This window comes from Citrus sinensis, chromosome 3 (genome assembly GCF_022201045.2).
Source record: "Citrus sinensis cultivar Valencia sweet orange chromosome 3, DVS_A1.0, whole genome shotgun sequence".
Classification (NCBI taxonomy): Eukaryota; Viridiplantae; Streptophyta; class Magnoliopsida; order Sapindales; family Rutaceae; genus Citrus; species Citrus sinensis.
In genome coordinates this window covers 33,389,049-33,415,209 of record NC_068558.1, presented here as the reverse complement: position 1 = coordinate 33,415,209, position 26,161 = coordinate 33,389,049, and the positions used below count along the sequence as shown (strand labels likewise).

Here is a 26,161-nt window from a genome sequence, read left to right as displayed (position 1 = left end):
AGGATTGAAACCATCAGTAGCAAGACCAAATCTGATATTTCGAGGATCTAATGCAAACGATGGCCATTTTCTATTTATGGTCTCCCATGCAAGAGAATCAACTGGATGTCTCATCTTACCATCTTGGCTTTTATGACTTTGGTGCCATCTCAGTTGTTTTGCCAATTCTGTGATCCCAAACATCCTCTTAAGTCTTGGTATTATTGGAAAATAGCGCAAGACTTTTGCAGGTATGCCTTGATGAATTTTATTAGTTCGTTCATCAACTTTCCAGCGAGAAGAACCACATTTAAGACATGTATTTGCATGTTCCAAGTCTTTTCTAAATAGACAGCAATCATTTATACAAGCATGTATCTTCTCGTACCCAAGTTCAAATGCCTTCAACAATTTTTTTGTTGAATAAAAAGAATCTGGAAGTGTATTTTCTGGTGGTAACATATCACAAAATATTTGAAGCATCTCATTAAAACTACTGTCAGATAACCCGTGGGTAACTTTATGCTTGAATAACACTACAGTTGCTGACATTTTAGAGTAGTTTGTACAGCCTGGGTACAATGGAGTCTCAGCATCTCTAACTAAATTTTGAAGTTCCTCTCTTTCTACATATGTATTCTCTGTAGCATTTGCTTCTTGAAAGCATGCTTGATCTTTATACATCCCATAAGTTTCTGTCATTTCAAAATCTATGTATTGATTTGATGTGTATGTATTCCCCTCACCCCTGTATTGCATTGTTGCAGTAGAACTCTCCCCATGAAGGACCCAATTTGTATAAGTCGGATCCATGCCCTTAATAACCAAGTGCTCGTAGACTATATCAAAATGATGGCGTTGTAAATTCTTACAATATCTACAGGGACATACTATAACATCTAAGTTTCCCAAACAAGCACGTGCATTATTGACAAAGTTACGTACTCCCAACCTATAATCCTCTGTGTGTCTACAATAAAGATTTTACCGAACTGGAAAGTTAATTGAATTTCACTAATTTCGTACAAACAAACTGTTTTTTTTTTAAGAGGAAAAATGAAAAATAATATTTAGAAATAAGGCAAAATAATACCTTGATAGGTGAACCCACCCTTTATCCATTTTCGAGCAACTATTAAAACCTGTTTACATGAGCAAATAGTAAGTTGAAATATAAAAAGTTACATAACAATATATTCAAGACAAGAACAAAGTTACACATGACTCTTTCTATTTTATTTTCATAAGACTTTGTATAATTGTTATTTTTTAAATTCAATATCTTCTATATTATTTACTAGTTTAAATGTCAATACAAAAGTAAATAAGAAAAAAATTTATTTATTTTGTAAGAAGAAAACAGACGAATAGTGTATTATTACTATTATTATTTTTTATAAACAAACAATTATCTAAGAGTAAAAGAGACATCTTTTACTAAGAGTAAAACTAACGATACCCATTATTGACAAAGAGTAAAAGAGACACCTTTTCATGTTATTTTACTTGCAAAAAAACAATAAAGAATGAAATATATATAAACCTTTTCAATTTCAAGGATGTTGTCTTCTTTGTTCTGGACCACAATCAAAAGCTTCTTCTTCTTGGGACCACAACGTATACACCTGGAATTTTAGATAAAAAAATCAAAGAGTAACTCAATTTAAGTTCCAATAGAGAGAATGTGTGTTAAACAAAAGAAGACCCAAACCTTATTTCTTCTTGACAGTCACGAAGGGGAAGGAATAATTGAGGGATTTTCACCAAGAGGAAGAAGACAAGTAAAGAGAAAGATAAAGCTGGAAAGTGAGAAAGTGAGAAAGTGAAAAAGTGAGATCAGGTAACTTTACCAAGTGCTAACGTTTTGTCTTATTAGTAATTAAGATATTATTTTTTATTAATTGATAATGTAGAGTTTTTTTATTTGTGCCCTTTTTTTTTTGGGCTGACAAAAGTGATTTTCATTAGTTAAAAATAATAAATAGATTTGAATGTATTTATGTCATTTTTTATTTAAAAAAATTATTTGTGGTAAAAAATTTTTTTTTCATTTTATACAAAAATAAATTAATGATTTAATAGGATAGATTCAATAATTATATGAATAACCACCTATTATTTAAAATTGGTTGGTTACTTTTTTATTACTAGTTTTTTTAATTTGAAAAGGCTTTATTATTACTATAGAGAAATTATAAATATAAACATTTTTCACCTATGGCAAATTATGTCATGGTTGAAAACAATTGACAACAAACTAAAAAATGTTGTGCTACATTCTCGATAGCAACGTGCCTTTTAGAATGTTGTCGAAAATGAATTTTTTAACAACATGCTTATATTGTACGTTGTTATTTGTCTTACCAAAACCGCCACAATCAGAAAACTGTTGTAATAATGTTTTTCACAACGCGCCTTAAAGCATGTTGTTGAAAGTAAACTTTAAGCAATTTTTAACAACGCACGATCTTAAAATGTTGTTAAACATCATATTTTACAACACGCGTAGCATGCATGTTGCTGAATTCCTGTTGCTATATCTCTTTTTTCTTGTAGTGTTTCCAAAATGATCTCATAAATAACCTCTATTTAATTAGTACCCCTTTCTAAATAAGGGTTATAGGCCACCCATAATTCTCAATGAAAACCCAATTTCCATAATTTAATATGTATGGGAATTTGTGGCGTTACATTTTGTCCTTCACAAAACAAACATTAACACAAAATTCAACAGAAATGTTATTATTTGAGGTTAGTTTAGATATGCTTAAAAGATTTTTAGTTATAGAAGGTACAAGCAGTATATCCTTTAGCAGAATGCAGGTAGTTTTAGAACCAGACAAACGAAGAGAAGCATTACCAACATGAGTGATAGTTAGGCCTTGACCATTTCCTATGATGAGTTGATCATTACCTTTGAATTCCTCTCTGATATGTATATTGGTCATGTTGTTTGGTAGATGATGTGTAGCTCCACTATCGAAATACCAACTTTCATCAGCAGGCCCTTCAAAATTGGCCATATAAGCAGTTCCAAGGGAATATGGAGTATGAAAACCAGGCATGCATACAGGAGACATTCCAGCAGAATATTCATCAAAACTAGGCATATAAGATGGCATGTAATTAGCTGGTTCAAAATTAGTCATATAAGCAAACTTTGGAGTTTTTCCTTTGTTGTAAACTCTAGATGGAGCTGGAACAAAATCCTCATTGAATCTATACCAGCAAACATCAGCACTATGTCTAGATTTAGAACAGATCTGACAGATTATAACTTCATAAGAAATGCTAGCAGCATTTTGATGTGAATTTCCAGAAAAATTGGATGGCATAGTAGGAGACATGCCATTGAAGACTTTTCCTTTCATCTGATGCATGTTTTGACCTCTACCATAACCACCAAAGCCAGAGTATCCTCCATTGAAACCATTAAATCCAAAAAAATTTCTTAAAGGAAAACTTCTACCAGTGCCTAATCCTCTTCCACCATGATAATTGCCTTGAAAACCTCCTGTATAACCACCTCTTCTATAGTTTCCCCTTGTTTGTGCAAAATTACCATTGAACATGCCTTGTGCAAAATTAGCATTGAAAACAGTTTTAGAATCTTGCTCTTGTTGCTCAAGCCTAGGTTTATGAGTGAGCAACAATGCATATGCATCATCAAAATCCATTCTACAAGCAGTGATAAAAGAAGCTAAATCTAGATTGCCTAGTCCAAGACCATTTAGAATGTGCAGCAACAATTCTCTATCATTCAAAGGACTCCCAGCACAAGCAAGCTTATCAGCTAATGCTTTCATTTTCATGCAATAATCTTCAACATTCATTGATTCTTTCTTTAAAGTGTTTATTTCATACTTGATTTGAAGTACCTTAGCTTCATATTGTACTCCAAATTTCTTCTCAAGTGTTTTCCATACAGTATATGAACTATCAAGATTAATAACAAGACCAAGTGTACCTTCACTTATTGAAGATAAGAGCCAGCCAAGAAGTGTTTGATCTTGTGATTTCCAGGTGATAAACTCTGGATTCTCGATCAGCAGATCCCTCAGCTGTTCTTCGAGTAATGCACTGCTCTGGTTCAAATTTTGTTCCATTAATAAAACCTTCAAGTCTGTTGCCTCTTATGGAAGCTAATACTTGAGATCACCAAATTAAGTAATTGATTCGATCTAACTTCACAGGAGTGATGAATGAAAAATTTGTTGAGCTTATTGAATTAGTGTTTGTGTTTACGATTGGATTGCTGGAGCTAGCCATATTGATCTGGCTCTGATACCATAAAGGAAAATCGTATTGTGTTTGGAAGAAAAAAAGTTTACAGAGGAAAAGAATATTCTGGAAATGAATGTTTATTGTTTATTTCACTTAATATCAAAAATAGTAAAACAAAGTATTTATATCAAGCTCGTGAGCTTAACTATAAATTGTAACTAACTGCTAACACTAAAAACATAAAATAACAAAAATGAAAGATACAGAGCACAATAGATATGTGTAACTAATAAGCTGAGCTGTCAATGATCTGGCACACTCTTAATCACTCTGCTCACTTGGCTTCATTGGCCACTCTTTGCATTGACTGATCTTTGACTAAGCAGCTGAGATGTGCTTCCTTAAAACAATTGATTCAGAAAAAAAAAAAAGTTCAATGATTGATGTGCTTCTCTTACTTCTAAGTGGCACAATACCATTTGTGAGTTTGCTTGCACGTATGTTCTTCAATCAAAGGAAGCTATGTGAGCCTAAATTATAAGCACAAATCCCCATACAGTCAACCCTCCTTCTTTATGTTGTTTTTATTTTTTATTTCAAACATGCATCTCCATTTAAAGCATTGCATGATGTTTTAATGAAAAAATCGTTTCATATCGCTCCGTTCCTCCATTTTTGCTAACCTCACATGCTCTGTAGGTTATATAAATATTGATTCCTTCATATTCTTTAAAAACAGCAATAATTATTTAAACCCTAAATTCATGGCAATATTTAGTTTTTGGTTTTAGATTAACAGCAGAGACAGTAAATATAAATTACTTCAAGAGTCCATTAATTCATGTCTTGAACACTCACATGCGCAGACAAATGTGTATTGAGCTTTTTGGTTTGCGACTGCTACATTCCATGTTTTGGGGCTTGTTACGGGCATTTTCTTTTCTTTCTTTTTTTTTAGTTTATTTTTCTCTTTTTTTAAAAAAAAATTAAAGATAGATGTGATTTGTTGAATTCTGGCAATTACTCTTAATTAAATTTTCGAAAGGATATTATTGTATGTACAGAAAAAAATTAAACAAGTTTTCAACACCTAAAGAAATCCAACGTAATTTAATTCATCTAAACTAAATTTTATATTGCACATGCATTAGGTTAGTCGAGTACTAGTAATAATAGTGGGTGATGGTTGGAGTTTCGTGGGTGAGATTTCTAATTCCCTTATAGACTTTTATTTTTCTGAAAAAAAATATAAAAAAATGGTATGATATGATATTCCAGGTGGCAGATATCAACATCATTTTGACTGTTACAAACTACTGCTAATTCTAACGAACTATAACAACTTCAGCTGATTATCACGTGTACAAGTGATTACATAACCACCAGGTGCCAGCTGGCATGCCATGTCATAAACTCTCAACCGTAAGCTGGAGCTGCTGCTATCCTCTGCTTTACAGTCTATGCTACTGATGTGAGCTTCCTTAATAACATATTCTTTTTTTGTTTTGTAAAACAATTTTTTATCTGAAAAATAAATAAAGAAATTGGCAGTCAAGCTCTTCACATACATTTAAAATTAATTATAAAACAAAATTTGAGGCGATACCACCAATAGAAGTTACCGTTAGATTAGCTAACTCCAACAATTAATGGTACTGTGTGAAAGTAAATCCCTTAAACAACTAGTAATGTATAAAAAAATCATTTGGTCAACACTCATAAACCTTTTTTCAGTTGGGCAGTTGAAATCCGCATGTGGTTAACTTGTAGTCGGTTAATTAACTTCTGCCAAATTTTGATTAACATAAAGCAATTGACTAAAATAAGTCACGTCTTTGACCTGAGGGACCTAACTGGTAACTGCTCTTTCTTGATAACCTAGTAATGTGGCTTGATTGTTTGCTTAATCTGAGTAATTGAAACAAGTCAATCAGTAATGTGCACAAAAATTGTAACCACTAAAAAGAAAAGGAAAAAAGTTGAACTTTATGTCAAAACATCCCTTTCGAAACTAGCAAAATTGCGGCTAGTTATAAGAAATAAGAAGAAAATAATTTCATTAACGAAAATGCACACGGTGGACTGAAACTGCTTCCCACTTGAATAATTTTGATAAAATGAGAAAAAAAAATATTTATGTTAATTACAAAAATAACATCTAGATAAAGAGACGTACTATGATAACGAACATTTTATCAACTTTCAACGAAATTTTCTTTTTCTTTTTTTCTTTTTTCACGTGGCTTTCTTAATTTTTTTCTTAAAATCAATAGTTGATGTTGATGGAACTGTGCTCTGGATTCATTTTCCAGATATAACTAGAGCTGAAATTTGAATACTGACATTTATTGTGTGCCTAATTTATTCTCTTAAGCGAAAGTAAGATCAACAAATTAACGTCACGTGAAAAACAAAAATTTCCGGAAACAAGGAAGCCGTGAAACAAGGGAAACGTTATTTATGAATTTAGCCTTCCGACACCAAAACAACAATCTGTATTTTGAAGAAATGGCCATTCAGAAATTCGGGAAATTTCCATATTCTTATTAGGCACTTGCTAAAATTGTGGGCCAAACAATAATTCAATTACTTTCAGAAAAAAAAAATTATAATACAAGGGTCATTCTATGATGCTGCTATAAAAATTACAATATTAATAGTTGCATAAGCATGAACCGTTCGATTTAATCAATGACCTGTAAGATTAGAAGTTAGATACCGAGGCTTATCCATATAATTGACGGGTAATTTTTAAAAACCTCCCCTGAGGTTTGGGCTTGTTGCAAGTAGATGGCGAGAATTGATTTATTTGTAAAAAACCCCCTACCGTCAGTTAAGTTTAACATTGACCGTTAGTTGACCGTGCAAAGACAATATTACCCTTAACAATAGTTTATAAACGAAAATAACTAAAAAAAAATCAAAATTATTAGCTATTTTACACTTTTTAAATTATTGATATTTTATTAAAGTTCTTATAAAAAATTAAAATTAAAAAATTAAAAAATCCTCTTTAAATTATTGATATTTCCTTAAAATTCCTACAAGAAAGATAAAATTAAAAATTTAAAAATGAAATAGTCATAATCTTTACCTATGATATTGTAAATTTTTAGAATTGACAAGGATAAAATTGTCAAAAAATAGGATTTGTGCTTTTTGCACCAATAATTTTAGTTTTTTTTTAGTTATTTTCGTTTACAAACTATTATTAAGGGTAATATTGTCTTTACACGGTCAACTAACGGTCAATGTTAAACTTAACTGACGGTATGGGATTTTTTACAAATAAATCAATTCTCGCCATCTACTTGCAACAAGCCCAAACCTCAGGGGAGGTTTTTAAAAATTACCCTATAATTGACTTGATAGCCCAAAGGGATAATGGAAATATATATTAACCAACAAATGAACAATCTGAATGAGTTTGCAGGCCTTTTAGTGGTTGTAGCATTTGACAAAATTATTAGCTGTGTACTTTTCGTTTATCCAATGTTAATTCATGCAGTATTTACAGGTTACCCAAAAACTTAGTCCGAATGATTTTTAGACCGTTTTATTTTGCTGTAACTTCAAGCAACAAGGAGAGATAGTTCACAGAAATGAACATATCGTTTCGCGGGAATTGAGGAGGCATTGGTCTTGTGCTCAAGGCAAACAAAGGGGCATAATTTTACATGGCACCAGAAAAGCAGAAAATGGATAAGCACTTTTTATCTGTTAATTTATTAACTACCTTTGAAATCTCTCATCTTACGAAACCATATGTGGACGTGCAGTTGTCTTTTGTATGTATTTGTTGCTTCTGTCATCAAATATCATCCAAATTTCAGTTAAAGGGTATTTTAGTAAATTAAGATCGTATCAGTTAAGGCAAAAATCACTCCCGTAATTCTGCGCAGATTGCATTCAATACTAGTGTGATTTATATTTCTACAGTTCATTCAAATCCTATAAATACCCATTTAAATCTTTTCAACTTCACCCCAACTACTCAACGTCTCAAATCTATTTCTCTCATATCCATCAGTAAAGTAAAACTTTGAAACACTGTCAAAATCAATGTCTTTGCCTATTAAATTTTTACCGTTTCTTTTGATTCTCTTCTTTAGTTCATCTTTAGCAATTCCTTTGAGTTACAACGTGCTGAGCTTCGGAGCCAGACCCGATGGCCAGACTGACTCAGTAAAATCCTTTCTTGCTGCATGGGCTCAAGCCTGTGGCTCGGCCGAGGCTGCAACCATTTACGTGCCACCGGGGAGGTACTTACTAAGCAATGTTGTGTTTCAAGGCCAATGCAAGAACAATGATATTACCATACGTATTGACGGGACTCTGGTGGCTCCAGCTGATTATCATGTTATCGGAAATGCCGAAAACTGGATTTTATTTGAGCATGTTAGTGGGGTTTCTATTAATGGTGGCGTTCTTGATGGCCAAGGTGCTGGCTTGTGGGCTTGTAAAAAGTCGGACAATAGTAATTGCCCCAGTGGCGCTACGGTAATTAAGTTGAAATATCCTATATATATCTGTATAGTCGTAAATTTAGTGGCTTTTTGCTTTTCATATTGATTGGCTTCCTGCTTTAGTTATAATAATTAATGTTCCTTCTTTTGTATATACATGAGCAGACACTTCGCTTTAGCAACTCAGACAACGTTGTGATTAACGGATTAGCATCCGTAGATAGCCAGATGTTTCATATTGTCATCAATGGATGCAACGATGTGAAAGTACAGGGGGTCAAAGTTTCGGCCGCCGGTGACAGCCCAAACACCGATGGCATTCACGTTCAATCATCAAGTGGTGTCACAATTTTGGACAGCAAAATTGGGACTGGTGATGACTGTGTATCAGTTGGGCCTGGCGCCACCAACTTATGGATTGAAAATGTTGCTTGTGGCCCTGGCCATGGGATCAGGTAAAATTAAAAAACATGATGATTTGTTTTTCTCTTTATTTTTGGTGGTACGTATAAATATTTAGTGCTAATTAAATTGAATATTGTGATTTTGTTGCAGCATTGGCAGCTTAGGCAAAGAGCAACAAGAGGCTGGAGTGCAAAATGTGACAGTAACATCTGTGACATTTACAGGCACTCAAAATGGAGTGAGGATTAAGTCCTGGGGGAGAACAAGCAGTGGATTTGCCAGGAACATTCTTTTCCAACATGCTCTTATGAACAATGTCGATAATCCAATCATAATTGATCAAAATTACTGCCCTGACAACGAGAATTGTCCTGGACAGGTACGATACTCACTTATCACATGTCTGTAGATGTGATTACGTAAATATTGATGCGATTAATATTCAACTCAATAAATGTTTTTTTTTTCTTGTTCAATAGGCTTCGGGGGTTAAAATCAGTGATGTGATATATCAAGATATTCATGGAACATCGGCAACAGAAGTTGGAGTAAAGCTCGATTGCAGTTCGAAGAATCCATGCACTGGAATTAGCTTGGAGGATGTGAAGCTCAGTTACAATAATCAACCAGCTGAAGCTTCCTGTACCAACGCTGATGGATCGGCCTCTGGATTTGTTCTTCCAAATAGTTGCTTGAAGACTTGAAGTAGTGAAAAATATTTGAGTTGAAAAAAAAGAAGGCATAAGAAGCCGATCGTGATTATAATATTAAAGTAAAAAGATATAAGCAGTAGAATTTTGCTGAAGTTACTAAATTTGTGATAGGTAGCCATTAAAAACAGAAAAAAATCATAGGAAGCCGATCATTATACTTTGAACTAAGGTTTTTCGGTTATCTGTAAAACTACGCCCATTGGGCTTACTTAGAGGCACTTCCTACAATGTGTTGAAAGTATCGCCATCGCTTTCGCGCGTAGATGTTCATAATGTTATCGAATATATTAATTTACTTTATGACAACTTCTATTTTCCTATTTCAGTTTTTTGTCCTTTGACAGAATATGCATATCCAAAGTAAGGGACAGAAAAGCCAAATGACATTACGGCAGAGATTGGGGGTAAAGTCAAATAATGCGTGAAATGTGTAATTCACGTACTTAATTAAAGTGTAAAATCTTTTACAACCATCATAAGTTTCAAAAGTCATATTTAATCCAACAAAAACGAAAAATGAAAAAAAAATACAAAAGAAAAAAGAAACATTTGACTTTCTGGAGTTCTTTTTTTTTTTTTTAAACGACACATTGTGTACATCGTGGGTCTTGATTCTGGGCCCACATCGAATAAGACAACCTCCATGATTGATATCAGCGTGTCTTGAACATTTCATGACGATGTTGAAAGCCGAGTGTCCGAAATTTCATTCAGCGATATGTCCCCGATGGAAGGACATAAAATCTCTTGGATAATTCCCCTTTAGCACTTCTAATGCTAATTCTCGGAAAGCTATACCCGTTGCATTTTTCGATAATCTTCATCGTGTAAACAAGCTCTACAAAAACTGAAAGATTAAAATGATCAGTTAGATATGACGTTTATTAATGTAAAAAGTGATCAATGGGTTAATTTAAGAATGCATATGTGGAGCAACATATCCAAATGCGCCTGCAAAATCAGTCCAATAGGACAAGTCTGGCTTGAGAAATTTTGCGATTCCGGAATCTGAAACATGAGCTTCATAATCTAAACCCAGCAACACATTCTTGCTTGATAAGTCTCGATTGTCAATTGGTGGGAAGTAATCATGATGCATATAACTCATGGCCTTAGCTACAGTTTATATCATATACATTCTCAGAGTCCAGCTCATGAATTCTTCTATTGTTGCATCATTGCTTGGAATTGTAGCCAAACTACCCTTTTCAAGATATTCATAGACTGAAAAAGAGTACCAGGATGTTAACAGAAGCTATAAAATTTCACAATATTTTGATACCATAATTCTGGCAATGCCTTGATTTCATTCAGGAATTCTTGTAGGACTAAAATTTCACTTGGAAATGGTGATGAAATTTGCCAATCGCTACGATCTCCCAGATGATAGGTTGCCAAATGCATTGCTCAGCATCAAATTTATTCGCTGCACTGATGATTTTTTAATACGCCACTTACGTTTTAAAAATTAATATCGAAAGCACTCCTTGATCGCCCTCAGAACTTTCTTTGTTTTCTCTAGAAGCCCTCTTCATTCTTCTAAAAATCATTCCAATCATAAAGAATAAAAGAGCGAGTATTCCTAACATAGGAAACATTATTAAAAGTCATTTCTTTTTGAAGACATGTTTGTGAGTTACAAAGGCTTTGCAAGGTTGAAAACTGTAAGCGTCACCTCACAATCCTTGTTCCCTCATAATGCCTCCATGATCATACTAGAATCTTGTGTTGTTACGAATTGGACCTCGTAACTCATTGTACGGTATGACACATGACAAGCTATGCTGAAATTCTAGCTAAGTAACCCAAGAGAGGGATGAATTGGGTTTTTAAAAATTAAACAAATTAAATTACAAAATAATTTAAACTAATGCCTTAAGAGATTCAATCACAGTAAATATAACAATGAATAAGTTTAAAGAGATATGGGAGAAGAAAGCTAACACGAAATTTTTACATGGTTCGGCAAAACCCGCTTATATCCATGCCTCCAAGCAAACCGAACTTGATTGTTCCACTATTCAAGCATTACAATCCAAGGCTTCAGGAAGTTTGCAATTGACTTTTAGGGTGTCAATAAACATTTACAACTTGAGATGATCCCACACCTCCTTCACCAAGTGTTTCCCCACACTTACAATCACTCAATTTTGATAGTGAAATAGAAATTACAAAGAATGCACTCTCACAAGTGTATGTTACAAATGATAGCTCAATTATAAATTCAATGAATGTGTACAAGCAAGTAAAAGCTCAATACTCTTTAAAAAATGGCCAAAAAATTCGTATTTCAAAAGTGTTTCTCTTGGCTATTTATAGATTGAACGATAAAATTAGCTGTTGTTGACTTTCTAGGCATAATCGATTTGCCCTTTCAAGAAAACAGTGTATAGTTTGCTTATATGGCACTTATCCTTATGGTTGTAATTTGAAATTTTTGCTTCACGATTTTCTGCTTCAAGAAAGTAGTTTGCCACTTGATTCCAGAGAGTCATCTTGATGGATTTGGTTTGTCGGTTGCAAATAACAGTTTGTTGTCTGAGTCCAGTAAGTCATCTTGATGGAATTGGTTGGCCGCTTGCAAATAACAGTTTATTCTTTGAGTCTAGTAAGTCATCTTGATGGAATCAGTTTGTCACTTCAGCTTTATCGGTTTACCATTTGATTCAAGAGAGCTAATTTGATGCAATCAGTTTGCTGCTTCAACTCTATTGGTTTATTGTTTGATTCCAAAGAGCTAATTTGATGCAATCGGTTTGCTGCTTCAGCTCTACCAGTTTATCGTTTGATTCTAGAGAGCTAATTTGATGCAATCGGTTTGCCGCTTTCCTTGTAACGTATGCAATTTGTGTCTAGCAGCTAGTTTTACTTTAGTGAGCTTACCATTTGGATTATAAAGATTTAACGTTTAAACACATAATAAAAGTTTTGTCTGAAAAACTTATGCGAAAACGCGCTTTATACTTAGAATTTGAAATAATATTCACATAATAAAAATTTTCCTTTAGAAAATACAAAGAAAACAATTTTGAGGACATCTTAAAATACTCAACATTCATTTTTTTGTTTTAAAACAAAATAAAGAATATGTGTATTTCCTATTTTACCCATGACTCATGGTTTATTATTATCAAAATCAAAATGCTATATAACCATAGAGGTTAACAATCTCCCCCTTTTTGATGATGACAAAACACGTTATGTATTTTGAACTTTTATAAGAACTTCCCTGAATGTATGCATGTGTTAGAAATCAAATGGATTAACAAATTTCAAATTTTAAAACTCCCCTTGTGTGTGTGCGTGTGTATCCAAAATGTATTCTCAACACAAACACTTCAAATCATATTCATTAATTTGATTTCAAATTTTAAAACTCCCCTTGCGTGTGTGCGTCTACATCCATGTATTCTCGACACAAACACATAAAACATATTCTGAACATTCTCAATAATTCAAAATACATCTACTAAATGTATTCTCAACACAAACACTTCGAAACATATTCTCAACATTCTCAATACTTCAAAATACATCTACTATCTCCCCCTTCAACATCCTATCCTTTTTTCAGTTTTTTTTTTCTCTTTCTCTCTCTTTTTTAATTTAAAAATAGATGTGATTTGTTGAACTCTGAAGATTACCTATATATACCTTAATTAAATTTTCGAAAGGATATTATTTTGTGTATTAAAAAATTAAACAATTTTTCAACAACTGAACAAATTCAACTAATTAAATTTATCAAAATTAAATTAGATATTTCGAAAGGACCATTACCGTGACATCTTTGATTATTATGTGAAAAAAAAAATGTAAAGCTCCCTTTTGGGGTAGCTCGACTGACTTTAAATGCTTGCACCTCTGATTAGTCGAGTTCAAGTAATGATAGTGCTTATTGATTAGCATTTAATTTAATGAGTGAGATTTCTCATTCCCTTTCTAATTATTTTAAGAAAAAGTTTATATATAAAACATGGCATACGATACTACAAGGTGGCATATATATATATATATATATATATATATAGTAAAACCTCTATATAGTCATATTATTGGGACTAGAGAAATTTATTCTTATAAAGAGGTTATAGCTTAATAGAGGTATAGTACAAAATTATTGTCTTTGCTTAATTATCCCTAATGCAAGTGATATAAAGGTAAATTATGTCATGTATTAATAAATTAATAAGTGAGTCAAATTCAATGTATAGACATTAATAAATTAATTATTTTGTTGACCAATTATTAAGTGCCTATGCTGACCAATTAATACATACCTGCAAGTTGAAAGATGTGGTTGCAACTTTAAAGAACAAATCATTGTCACAAGTAACTTTAGAAAGATATTTTGTTCCATCTTAATTATTTAATGTAACATGGCATATATTTTTGAAATATTATTACTATATGGAAGTAAGTTTATTAAGACAGGACATACAAAAAATATAACTTATTACAATGTGGAGTTTATTCCTAATTATAACTGGTCCCAAGTTGGGATCATAATTTTTTATTTCTATGAGGTTATTCCTATATAGAGTATTCCTATTTAGAGGTTCTATATATAGAGTGGTTTTCTGGTCCAGAATTTTAAAGTACGGAAAAGTTTAGGAAAACTTAAAAACCTTGCGGTTTTAAAGCTTTTATGAACTTTCCTGCACTTTAAAATTCCGGATTAGAACATTTCTAATAAATGTATGTATGTGTGTGTGTGTGTGTGTGTGTGTGTGTGTGTATTCTAATCCAGGGTTTTAAAGTGTGAAAAGTACGAGAAAGTTTTAAAACTACATGGTTTTAAAGCTTTTTCGGACTTTCCTGCACTTTAAAATTCTGGACTAGATACACACACACACACACACATATATATATATATAGCCTATTAGTCGATCATTTTTTATCCCATTTATTACTTTATTAATTAGTGAGTTCTATGCTAACTATCTTTTGGGGTTCACTACGCCTCCGATTATCTAGGGTAATTTTTAAAAACCTCCCCTGAGGTTTGGGCTTGTTGCAAGTAAATGGCGAGAATTGATTTATTTGTAAAAAACCCCCTACCGTCAGTTAAGTTTAACATTGACCGTTAGTTGACCGTGCAAAGACAATATTACCCTTAACAATAGTTTATAAACGAAAATAACTAAAAAAAAAAACCAAAATTATTGGTGCAAAAAGCACAAACCCTATTTTTTGACAATTTTATCCTTGTCAATTCTAAAAATTTACAATATCATAGGTAAAGATTATGAGTATTTCATTTTTAAATTTTTAATTTTATCTTTCTTGTAGGAATTTTAAGGAAATATCAATAATTTAAAGAGAATTTTTTAATTTTTTAATTTTAATTTTTTATAAGAACTTTAAGAAAATATCAATAATTTAAAAAGTGTAAAATAGCTAATAATTTTGGTTTTTTTTTAGTTATTTTCGTTTATAAACTATTGTTAAGGGTAATATTGTCTTTGCACGGTCAACTAACGGTCAATGTTAAACTTAACTGACGGTAGGGGGTTTTTTACAAATAAATCAATTCTCGCCATCTACTTGCAACAAGCCCAAACCTCAGGGGAGGTTTTTAAAAATTACCCGATTATCTAATCTTCTTTTATTGTATTTTGCTTCTTTTTTTTGAAGTCGAGGGTCCAAAAGTTCATTAAGTGAAATGTTCCTGTTGGGAGATGAAGATGAAATTGAGGAAATAAAATTTATTGGATGACTCCACTGTATCACTTCCAATGTTAATATTCCAAAGCTGTACACATGACATTTTTCGTTAACCTTCATTGTGTAAGCAAGCTCTACAAAGTGAACAATAAGAATGATCGTTTAGATATGACGCTCATTAATGAAACAAGTGGTGTCATATAATTAATTTAAGAATTTATATCGGAGCAACATATCCAAATGTGCCTACAAATTCAGACCAATTTGACGAGTCTGGCTTGAGAAATTTTGAGATCCCAAAATCAGAAACATGAGCATCATAATCTAAACCCAGCAACACATTCTTGCTTGATATGTCTCGATGGACAATTGGTGGGAAGTAATCATGATGCATGTAAGACAAGGTATTAGCTACACTTTTAATCACATTCATTCTCACAGTCCAGCTGAATTCGTCTATCGCTGCATCATTGCTCAGAATTATGGCCAAACTACCCCTTCCAAGATATTCGTAAAGTAAAAATGATTGTCGGGGATGGAAACTGAAACCATAAAATTTCACAACATTTCGATGTCGCAACTCTGTCAATGCCTTGATCTCATTCGAGAATGCTTGTTGCACTACCATATCAGGATGTGGTGAGTGAAATTTCTTAACGGCTACGATCTCCCAAGATGGTAGCTCAGCTTTGTAAACACTGGCCTGTCCAGCTGTGCCGATGCAATACTTAGCGTCAAAATTGTTCGTCGCTCTAATGACTTCTTCATACAAAATTTTACCTTCAAAAGTTAATATCGAAAATAATTTTACCTTCAAAAGTTAATATCGAAAATAGTCCTTGATTATTCAAACAACTTACTTTGTTTTCTCTTGAAGCCTTCTTCATTCTTCCAGAAATCATTCTAACCACAAAGAACAAAAGCTCAAGTATTCCAAAAAGTGGAAACATATTTAAAAACCATTTCTTTTTGAAGACATGTTTGTGAGTTACATAGTCTTTGCAATGCTGAAAACCGTCAACATCACCGCACAATCCTTTGTTCCCTTGTAATGCATCCACAAGATTATAATGGATTCCTGTGCTGTTACGAATTAGACCTCGCAACTCATTGTATGATATGTCTATGCATGACAAGCCATGCATTCCTTCAAATTAACCTGGAATTAAACCAGAAAGGTTATTGTACGAGAGATTAAGCTTCTCCAAGCTTTCCAGATTACAGATTTGGGGCGGTATCTCTCCTCCCAGAAAGTTATGACTAAATCTAGCTCTGTAAGCTGAACCAACTTCTCCAATTCAACTGGAAATTCTTTTCGAAACTCATTGTTGCTCAAGTAGTGCAATTTCAACAAGTTTCCAAGAGTTTATGGGATAGAGTTGCCCAACTAATTTGTAGACAAGTCAAGATACTCTAGATCACTAATTGAGCCAAGTACTCGAGGTAAGCTCCCATAAACTTTATTACCATTCAAAGCACGGTAGTTTAAGGACTTTAAATTTCCAAGTTCAATTGGAAGCTCTCCAACTATGTGATTCAATGAAAAATCAAGTTTATGAAGTTGGTATAACTTTCCAATCTTAGGAGGTATGCTCCGAGTGATGTTATTCATTGAAAAATTTAAAGAGCCTAATTACTGACATTTCCCCCAATTAGATGAGATTTCACCATAAAAATTGTTTTGACTAAGATCTAAGAACGTCAGGTTTGGGTATATGCCGAAAACTTCATATATGTTTCCCGTGAGATGATTTTGTTCAAGATGTACTATGTTTAAGCTTGTGAAATTTCTAAGGCTTTTAGGAATTTGACCAAAAAGCTGCTTGTTGTCTATCTCTAGCTCAATTAATTGCAAGAGATTTCCTATTTCTGCTGAAACCAAACTAGAGTATAGGTATAAACCTTCTAAATTGCTCAGATTGCTAATTGAAGGAGGAAGGACACCATTGAGTAGATTAAGATCAAATCCTAAACTCAAAAGAGATTGGACTTTTCCTAGAATTGGGGGGATAGAACCGAAAAGTGAATTATCACCAAGATGCAATACAGCCAAGTTGCTCAAATGGCCCAAGAAATGGGGGATCGAACCACTAAGCTGATTTTCAGACAAATCTAGATGAAAGAGAGACTTCAAGTTTCCAATAAGTGAAGGAACAGAAGAAATGAGTTTTCATAAAGATACAAAATAACCAAGCTGGTTAAGTTACTCAAAGAATTTGGCATTGAACCACTAAATTTATTTATACTCAAGTCTAAAGTGGAAAGAAACTTCAAGTTTCCCATAGATGAAGGAATAGAGCCAAAAAAGTTAATTATTATTGAGATTCAACATAGCCAAGTTGTTTAAGTTACCGAAAGAAGAAGGGAGCCAACCAGACAAACCGTTGCAATATAAGACTAGTTGTTTAAGAGAGCTTAATTGACCTACTTCTCGTGGAACTGAGCCGCGTAACTTATTCACATTAATGTAAAGGTGTTTTAGATGAGTTAGAGGGTCGATTTCTTGTGGTATTACTCCAGACAATTGATTATTTCCCATGTCAAGGAATTTAAGATTGGAGATGTTGCCAATTTGAGGCGGGATGATAGCAAAGAGTGTATTACTTTCATGCACTACTTGGAAAAAAAAAAAAGCCAAACATGACAATCTACAAAAGCAACAGTCAGCTACTTGCTTGCATTTGGTGGCTCATTCGGTGGCTTTATAAAATGCAACATTTTGATAATTGCTTCATTTACCAAATTGGAGAACCGAGAGCAAAACAAAAGAAGAAAAAGAGAGAGAAAAGTGAAAAAGAGAAAGAAAAGAAAAGAAAGAAGCTGAAGGTGGGAAAAAGAGAAATTGAGAGGAAACGTTACAGAAAATAGAATTGGATATTTAGATTAATATCTAGTAAACTCGTGGGTAATAGATTTATGAAGTTTGAGCAGTTATGTTACTGTTTACATGATATGCATAAGTTTTTATATCAGTTCTAACCGGTAATTACAAATCCTATATTTTAGGAGGAACTCTAGAATCCGGGAACCCACAAGAGACCCAACGAACCCCGGAGTGAAACAAGATTTGTGAGTGGATACTATTATTACTATTATGTATTCCGTGAAGCATTTATGTTTGATATTATGATTTAATATCATGTTATGGTTACATGTACGCATATCGTATGTTTGATTGAGTCATGAGATGTGATTACTAGTCACCATATATGTACCTTTCCCCATAGACTATGTGCTTGCGTATTGAGAGTTAGGTTACTTACCCGTGCGATATAGTTTAATTACGCTAGGTATTGAGAGGTTTTTCCCTCGCTCTACTCGTGCGATGATGATCCCGGCGAGTATTAAGAGTTATTTCCCCTAATACTGTTTGGTGCAGTTTGTCATGTATGTATGTATGAATTCCATGTCTGTTGATGTATGATATTCAGTGTGGAGTTATGTCACATGATTATGTATAAGTACTAAGTACTAGTATGCTACTTATTAGAGTTATTTCTCCTGGTATTGTTTTGTAACATATGTAGAATTTAAAATAAAAATGAGGCGGTTAAGGATTTTATTAATAAAAAAAAAGCTGGAAAAAACAGAGCAAACACAGAAGCCACACGTGTGTGAGAGGTGAGAGAGAGAAGTCGTCAACCCGACCTGGAACCCGCAAACGTGACCCAGCCATATCTCCCATTTCCGGCCACCTTTTCGGCCGAGCTTGGTACCAATCTGAAGCTTAGAAGCTAGTCGTCGTTCCCCTGCCATCCTCGCCGCCGAAAACTAACCGGAACACCGGCGATTGAAGCTTGAAAACCCGCAACTGTTTCGCTTTGCTCCACCAGGATTTTCACTGGTTTTGGGTGACACCACCGGTTGGATTTTTTTCCCCACGATTCCCTCTTCCATTTCTGACCATCCATAGCCACCGGGAGTCACTATTTTTCCGCCGGTCAATTGTTGGAATTCACGGCTGCCGAGCTAGATTCTGGCGTCGTTACCGCGCATTGGAGCTCACCGCTGGTACCATTGAACTCAGCTTGGCCAAAAGTGTCTAACCCGTGCTTCCCGGCCAGCGTTGACTAAATTTCGGTGATCGTTGACCGACAAGGGCATTTCAGTAATTTCACATTATAAGGGCAATTTTGTAATTTCTGAGCCAGTGGATATTTTAGTAATACATGAAATTGAGGATTGGATGTAATTACAATTCCGAGGGTAATTCAGTGATTTACAATTTCAGAGTATTTTAATGATTTACGGACTCTAGGGCATTTTAGTAATTTTACCGACACGGGAGTTGTAAATTATGAATAGATGTTCGTTTCGAGTTTATTGCATAAATTTAGTCGTAATTCTAATTTATGGAAAATAATTATGTCATTTCCTTGATTTAGGAGGATTCGCGAGCGAGAACGGATCCGCGGACGTGGACGATAACCGAGCATGAACACCGTCACTGTGAGTGGAATATATAAAACCTATTTTCATAGTTAATTATGATAGTAAAGTATGTTTGTGAAATAAGTATTTTAAATGTTCTGATTTAATGATTTCCTCGAAATGGATTTTATTCATGCATTGAGATTTTATTAAAATGTTTAGTTAATGATTTTGCGTATCGACTTTGAGTAAGCATGATAATATTTTAAAGATAAGAAAAGTGGATTCAAATGTGGTATTGATTTAAAGTATGGTTAAACGGTATGTGAATATGAGTGTAATGATTATTTTTGAAATCATTAGACAGTACCCTTCCCTCCAGATACAGTGATACAAATGATATGAGAGGCCTTTGGGGCCCGTCTGAACACACATAGAGGCTTTGGGCTGTGTGTTTGGGCGTTTATGCCTTTTGGGGGCATATGTATGTGGTATGATGATTACAGAGATACAGACAAATATTGAGATACAGATGATACAAATGAGATACAGGCCTTTGGGGCTCGTCTGAGTACACACAGAGGCTTTGGGTCGTATGCTTGGGCGCTTTTGTCCTTTGTGGACTAGATTATGCATGCACAAATATGATGAGATATGAGATGGTATTTCCCTGTATATCAGTGTAGCTCCGGGGTGTAATGGTACCTAGATAGTACGTCATTGCCCGTCCGTTGAGGTCCGGATATGACGAGATTATTTCCCTGGGTACTTGTTTGGTGATGATTTTCAGATTTGTGTATTCTATTTGATATTGTGATATGATTTCTATGGTTATTGGGTACGATATTATATATGTTTTTCATGGTTAGTAATCTGATTTAAATGTTAAATGATTTATTACTGGTTTCTTGCATATGGTTTGATGAAATCGTATCTGGAAATGATATGATTATTTCTTTTAAAGTAAAAATGAATTTTCAAAAACTACTATCCACTCACTGATCTCACTGAGTTTTAAACTCACCCCATTTTTATTATATTTTCCCCCTCACCAGGAGATTGCAGGTACACCTGACCGACCCAGCGACTGTAAATATATTTTGAGTCTTGGCCACATGATGGTGTTAGAAGATATAGATGTTTTTGTCAGGACATTTTGGTTATCTCATCATGTTGGGATTGTATAATTTTGTTATATTATTTTTTTGGGATTAAGAATAAATTGAGATATTACTATTAGTTATAATATTATCTTTTGAGATCTAAAGATATTTTGAGTAAAACTCAGCATTTTAGTTGAGGATATTGATCACTGGAGTTTGTTGTATATTGAATTATATTGGGAGTGTTATATTTATAGAGGAGACTCTGTCGAATTTTCAGCAGAATATTTACTAATTAGATTATTATCAAGTCTGTTTTGATGAGACTAGATTGACTCGCTCGGGGGGATTCGGGACGGATCGTTTCATGTTTGGTGCAGTTTGTCATGTATGTATGTATGAATTCCATGTCTGTTGATGTATGATATTCAGTGTGGAGTTATGTCATATGATTATGTATAAGTACAATCACTTGTGGATGTATGATCATCTCGATCAGTAATCCAACTAGCATCGGAAAATCCTTCTAAAACTGAAGGATATCCAATATAGTATATACCATAATCCATTGTATATTTTAAATATTTTAGAATTCTGTACACTGCTTGCCAATGTGCTTGGCTTGGATTATTAGTATATCTACCCAGCTTTCCAACAACGAAAGCAATATCAGGCCTAGTACAAGTCATCGCATACGTAAGACACATAATAACACATGCATATTCTAATTGGGATACTGATATGCCAGTGTTAGGATACAGTCTTATGTTGAATCAAAAGGTGTTGACACAAGCTTACAATTATAATAATCAAATTTCTTTAAAATTTTCTCAATATAATGTGATTGGGTCAATACTAGGCCATTCTCATTTTTTATAATTTTAATCCCCAAAATCACATCAGCAAGTCCCATGTCTTTCATATCAAAATTAGATGACAGTAATGATTTAGTGAGTTCAATGCTCTCACTCTCAGTACCAAAAATTAAAATGTCATCTATATATAAACAAATAATCGCACCTTTATTTCCATTGAATATGCTATAGACACATTTATCATATTCATGAATATTAAATCCATTTGAGACAATCACTTTGTCAAACTTTTCGTGCCACTGCTTTGGAGCTTGTTTAAGACCATATAAAGACTTGACTAGTTTACAAACTTTATGTTCTTGCACTACTAGAAAATGGTTTTTACTAACACTTGTCTTGTGACACTTTATTAACAAGTATCTATAATTACATGAGATTGGGGCATTTTCCGTGTTTAACAGATAAGTATCACAAATTTCTAATACTATAGCGTCTGTAAATTAAGTATCAGAGATATGTGACATTAAGGTATCAGTAATTAAAAAAATAAATTTTAATTTTGTCTCCACTAGAGTCGAACCGCAGACTTTTGAACCTTAGCTTGCTAATTTTAAATGTTAAACCACTAGACCACAAGTTGCATTTAATTTTTAAAAATTAAATTAAATTATCTAGAAACTATGTCTTAATGAGGTGTACATGGAAACCTAAAATCTAAAAATTTTGACGAGCAAAAAATCTATCCCCACCGCCATTTTCTTCTTTGAACCGAAGCTCTCTTCTCTCTCTCTCTCTACCTCTCTCTCTAATAACGATTTACCTCACAAGCCGCTACTGTAAACCTTCAAAGCCGCCATCCTTGAGCTAAAATACCCCTAGAAAGACGCCTAGAAAGTGTTGTGGAGAACTTGGCCAAAGTTAGGGTTCGAAAGTCAGATTAAAAAAAATAGAGCTTTTTTTGTTCAGGATATTTTATTGTTTTTAATGTTGAGATCAGAGAGAATGAGTTTGTCACCGTTGACGAAACCAATATCAGTTATAGAATCCACAGAGGCTGATATACAAAGAACATGTGACTTAGAAAAGGTTTTGTTTTATCTTTATCTATAATTACTTTTATATATATATGAAACCCTGATTTTGATTTCCTTTGGGGTTGATGTTTTTGGTTGAAGCTGGGCTTTATAAAAGCAAAGAAGAAGCAACAAAGAGAAAAAAGGTTCTCGATCGAATTAATCAGGCAAGAATTTTTTTTTTAAATTATGAGTGATTTTGAAACTAAGATGACTTCTTGTGATATGTTTGTTATCAGTTGGTTCATTCTTCATTTTGTAATTTGCTTATGAATTGAGCTTGTTTGAGTTGTATTGGTTATCTTAGATATTTTATTTTGTTAGAGAATTTAGTGATTTTGTAATCAGGAAGTTTTGTGGGTGTGTTTGGATTTGGGTGTTCTAGGGTTTGCGAACTTGAATGAGGTTGTGATTTGGTGAAATTGAAATTGATGTCAATTTTGAGCTTGAACTATTGATTCTATAGATGGGTTTGTTCTATACTTGTCGAAATTATTCGTATTCTTTGAATGCATGAGTATGCCCTATGGACAACCTTAAATTATTTGAAGGGTTTCTCAATAGTTTGTTTAATGATGATGGAGTTCAAAGACAATGATAATATCAAGTTTAAGTCACAATTCCCGTTATGAGTATTTTTCCTTTTTATTTATTTTGTGGTTTATGTTAAATTATTTGTCTTCTGAGTGCCAACGCGTGTGTTGTGTACGGAGTTTAGGCACCGGTGATAAGCATGAAGTTATGGAGCCTTCTTCTGTTTATGGTAGAAGAAGTACTGCTGCTAAAAGGAAGAGTAAAGGCAAGGAAGTATCCATGCATGTGGCTGGCTCTCTTGTAGCTACTATCAAGACAGTTGGTGCCAGGTATGAATTGTGAATTTTTTTTTCGCTTTTTATTTTCCCAATCAGCATTTGAATTTGCTTTTTGCACAAGTTTTTACGTACGTTAAGTTTTGACTAGCTAGGTTCGTATTAATTTAATCCCATTATACAATTTTTTACTATACCGAATACAAATTGAAACACAAGTCAAACTTAAATGAAAGCAAAATCAAACAGATAAATTATTAATTAGCTAAATAGCCAAGGAGTCGACCATAGCTTAGTGATTATATAAAGCAATTGGGTTTCTATCTTTTGATGAGTCACCTGGACGTTTCATATTCATGCAATAAATAGCCACAGTTTCTATAGATGTTAAAAAGCCTTTGCTGCAAGAAACCACTTCAGCTTCAAGTTCCAGTCCCATTATTAGCCCTCTTTCCTTTCCTTTTTCCTATAAAAGTTCTTCTCTTTAAAGTTGGTTTTTGCACAAGTGCTTTTTCATTTGCTCTCATCAGAGGTGAGGAACTTTGTAGATGATGCTTCAATGGGTCCAAGTTTCATTATGAAATTATTTCATTTCAGTTATTTATTTTCTTTACATTATGTCATCGCAGGCTGCTGGTCTAATAAATTAAAAATGAGAAATTCCCTTCTTTCTTCAGTGCCTTCCCAGCTTTACTACTTTGGCAATGGTACTTTCAATTAGTTTTCTATGAAGCTTGAGTAGAGCCTAATATAAAATATTTATTTTTGCTTGGAGTTAATTTTTTACTAGGTTTTTAATTAATGGACAGACACATTGTGTGTTGTGATGATATTTAATTTTGTTCTTTTTTTTTTCTTTGAGTTCAGATGCCATATTTGGCCAATTCCATGCAAGTTGATAGCCTAGTGTATGCTTTCTTTCTATCCTTTAAACATTAATACACCATTTTAATTACTTAAAATGAATACAAGATATTTAAAGATGCTGCAGAGTGCAGGCAAATGGCGAAAGATTTTTTTTTTTTTTTTGGTGTGATTATGGACTATGGTGTTTGTTGGAATAATCAAAAGTATTTTTTGTTCCTTTTTCTTCTCAGGAAAACATACACATTATCGTAGATTCCTCTGCCATTTGCAGACTAAGACAGCCCAACACGAGGTTAAAGCGTTAACTTGTGATTTTTATTTATGAATATAGTGATATTTGTGTTAAAACGGTATCAAGATTAATGATATAAGGCATTTGTTTGTAAAGTCTAGGTTTGTGAATTCAAAGGGGGTGGAACTATATGAATTAAAGATTGCCTTAGAAAGATAGAGAATATGCAGAGCTTTAAGAGGTACATCTATTAGTTGCCTTGAACTCTATATTTATTGTGAATATTTTGGATTAGTACCTCCATCAATATAATGGCTGAAATATTTTATTATTCTAGTAGAGTAATTTGGAATGAGTTGACACTAATAAGAGTTAAATGCTTTACTCTCACACTTAGGCTTGGTGGCTAAAAGACATAATTGCAAGCCTTTTTTTTAAAAAAAAAAACATACTATGTTGTATTAGATATTAAATTTTATTATGAATTTTTTTTAGCTGGAAAATCATTGTTTTTTATATAATGAGAAATAAACACAATTTCTTGAAACTAGATGTTATACTAAAAACTTGAATGCTATAATTTGCTCCCTCGCTCTCTCTTATTCATATATATAAGAGAATGAATTCACCTTTTTTTTAAATTTATATCTATAGTTAAATATATTCTACCTTATTTATAATCAAATGAGCTACAACATTCTTATTCTCTAATTTTCCTTTAAGATAATTGAGTTGATATGTTCATAGCTTATGAATATTTTTGTTTTCGAGCAAAATATGTTTATTTCTATTAACTTTTGTCTCTGTATTGCTTGTTAATTTATTTTGCAACTGTTAGAATTTGGCAACCAATTTCTTTTCCTTTTTCTTTTATTTGTTTGCAGATATGATTAATATGTTTAAAGTGTTTCTTCTTCAACTTATATCCCTAACCCATCAAATTAATCAAATGAAGAAGTTGTCCGTGATAATGCATGATCGCAGTACTTATGTTCATGGAGTGAAAAATAATAATCCTTCTAAATTTAGCTTTTAGATTTGGTAAATTTAGCCCTTAAATTCAGCTACGAGTAGAAGGAATTTGATTGGATAATAGCAATTAAGATTATTCAATTATAAGAATAAGATGTCTTGTAATAAGATATCTTATTACAAGAAGTATTTGGATTGTGTAATATATATTGATAATATTTAAATGTTATGAAAGGTTTTGCAATATAAATTGATTTTTGTTCTTATTTCTCACAACCTTTTAATTCTATCAACAAATCAATGGGCAACATGTCATTTTATATAATTATTTTTTTAAATAATAAATAAAGTAGTGATATTATAGTAACAGTAATCACAAATACTAATATAGTATTGTAATATTTTGATAACATGGTGTTATGATTTTAGTGATACTATAGTAATAGTAAACACTGACACCACTTA

At 33.0% G+C, this 26,161-nt stretch overlaps 2 protein-coding genes and 1 long non-coding RNA gene across 4 annotated transcripts; 2 read left to right on the top strand and 1 right to left on the bottom strand.

Moving 5' to 3' along the window:
• The first annotated feature begins 8,202 nt into the window (after positions 1 to 8,202).
• Positions 8,203 to 10,087, top strand: LOC102623317 (polygalacturonase-like). The gene is made up of 4 exons (XM_052439028.1): positions 8,203 to 8,703; positions 8,835 to 9,124; positions 9,225 to 9,453; positions 9,554 to 10,087. Exons 1-4 carry the CDS (start codon positions 8,266 to 8,268, stop codon positions 9,776 to 9,778), a joined length of 1,182 nt encoding a protein of 393 aa, XP_052294988.1. The 5' UTR covers positions 8,203 to 8,265; the 3' UTR covers positions 9,779 to 10,087.
• Positions 10,088 to 15,671: 5,584 nt separating this feature from the next.
• LOC127900766 (MDIS1-interacting receptor like kinase 2-like) lies at positions 15,672 to 16,599 on the bottom strand. Its single transcript, XM_052435971.1, has 3 exons — positions 16,447 to 16,599; positions 16,315 to 16,357; positions 15,672 to 16,234 (listed from the first exon to the last, which is right to left on the bottom strand). Exons 1-3 carry the CDS (start codon positions 16,597 to 16,599, stop codon positions 15,672 to 15,674), a joined length of 759 nt encoding a protein of 252 aa, XP_052291931.1.
• Positions 16,600 to 24,496: 7,897 nt separating this feature from the next.
• Positions 24,497 to 25,866, top strand: LOC127901517 (uncharacterized). Of its 2 annotated transcripts, none has more exons than XR_008053730.1 (3): positions 24,497 to 24,784; positions 24,881 to 24,965; positions 25,609 to 25,866. It is a non-coding gene; the product is annotated as an uncharacterized LOC127901517 (long non-coding RNA). The 2 variants fall into 2 exon arrangements; XR_008053729.1 differs by having other exon boundaries at positions 24,510 to 24,784; positions 24,886 to 24,965.
• The last annotated feature ends 295 nt before the right edge of the window (positions 25,867 to 26,161 follow it).

What these genes read in the sequence shown, in the direction of transcription:
- LOC102623317 (XM_052439028.1), top strand. Translation starts at nt 8,266, where the DNA reads ATGTCTTTGCCTATTAAATTTTTACCGTTTCTTTTGATTCTCTTCTTT. An exon ending in ATTGCCCCAGTGGCGCTACG is followed by an intron (nt 8,704 to 8,834) that starts GTAATTAAGTTG and finishes ATACATGAGCAG; the next exon opens with ACACTTCGCTTTAGCAACTC. An exon ending in ACGAGAATTGTCCTGGACAG is followed by an intron (nt 9,454 to 9,553) that starts GTACGATACTCA and finishes CTTGTTCAATAG; the next exon opens with GCTTCGGGGGTTAAAATCAG.
- LOC127900766 (XM_052435971.1), bottom strand. Translation starts at nt 16,599, where the DNA reads ATGCATGGCTTGTCATGCATAGACATATCATACAATGAGTTGCGAGGT. An exon ending in TTCAGCATTGCAAAGACTAT is followed by an intron (nt 16,358 to 16,446) that starts GTAACTCACAAA and finishes CTTTGTGGTTAG; the next exon opens with AATGATTTCTGGAAGAATGA. An exon ending in AGGCTTCAAGAGAAAACAAA is followed by an intron (nt 16,235 to 16,314) that starts GTAAGTTGTTTG and finishes TAACTTTTGAAG; the next exon opens with GTAAAATTTTGTATGAAGAA.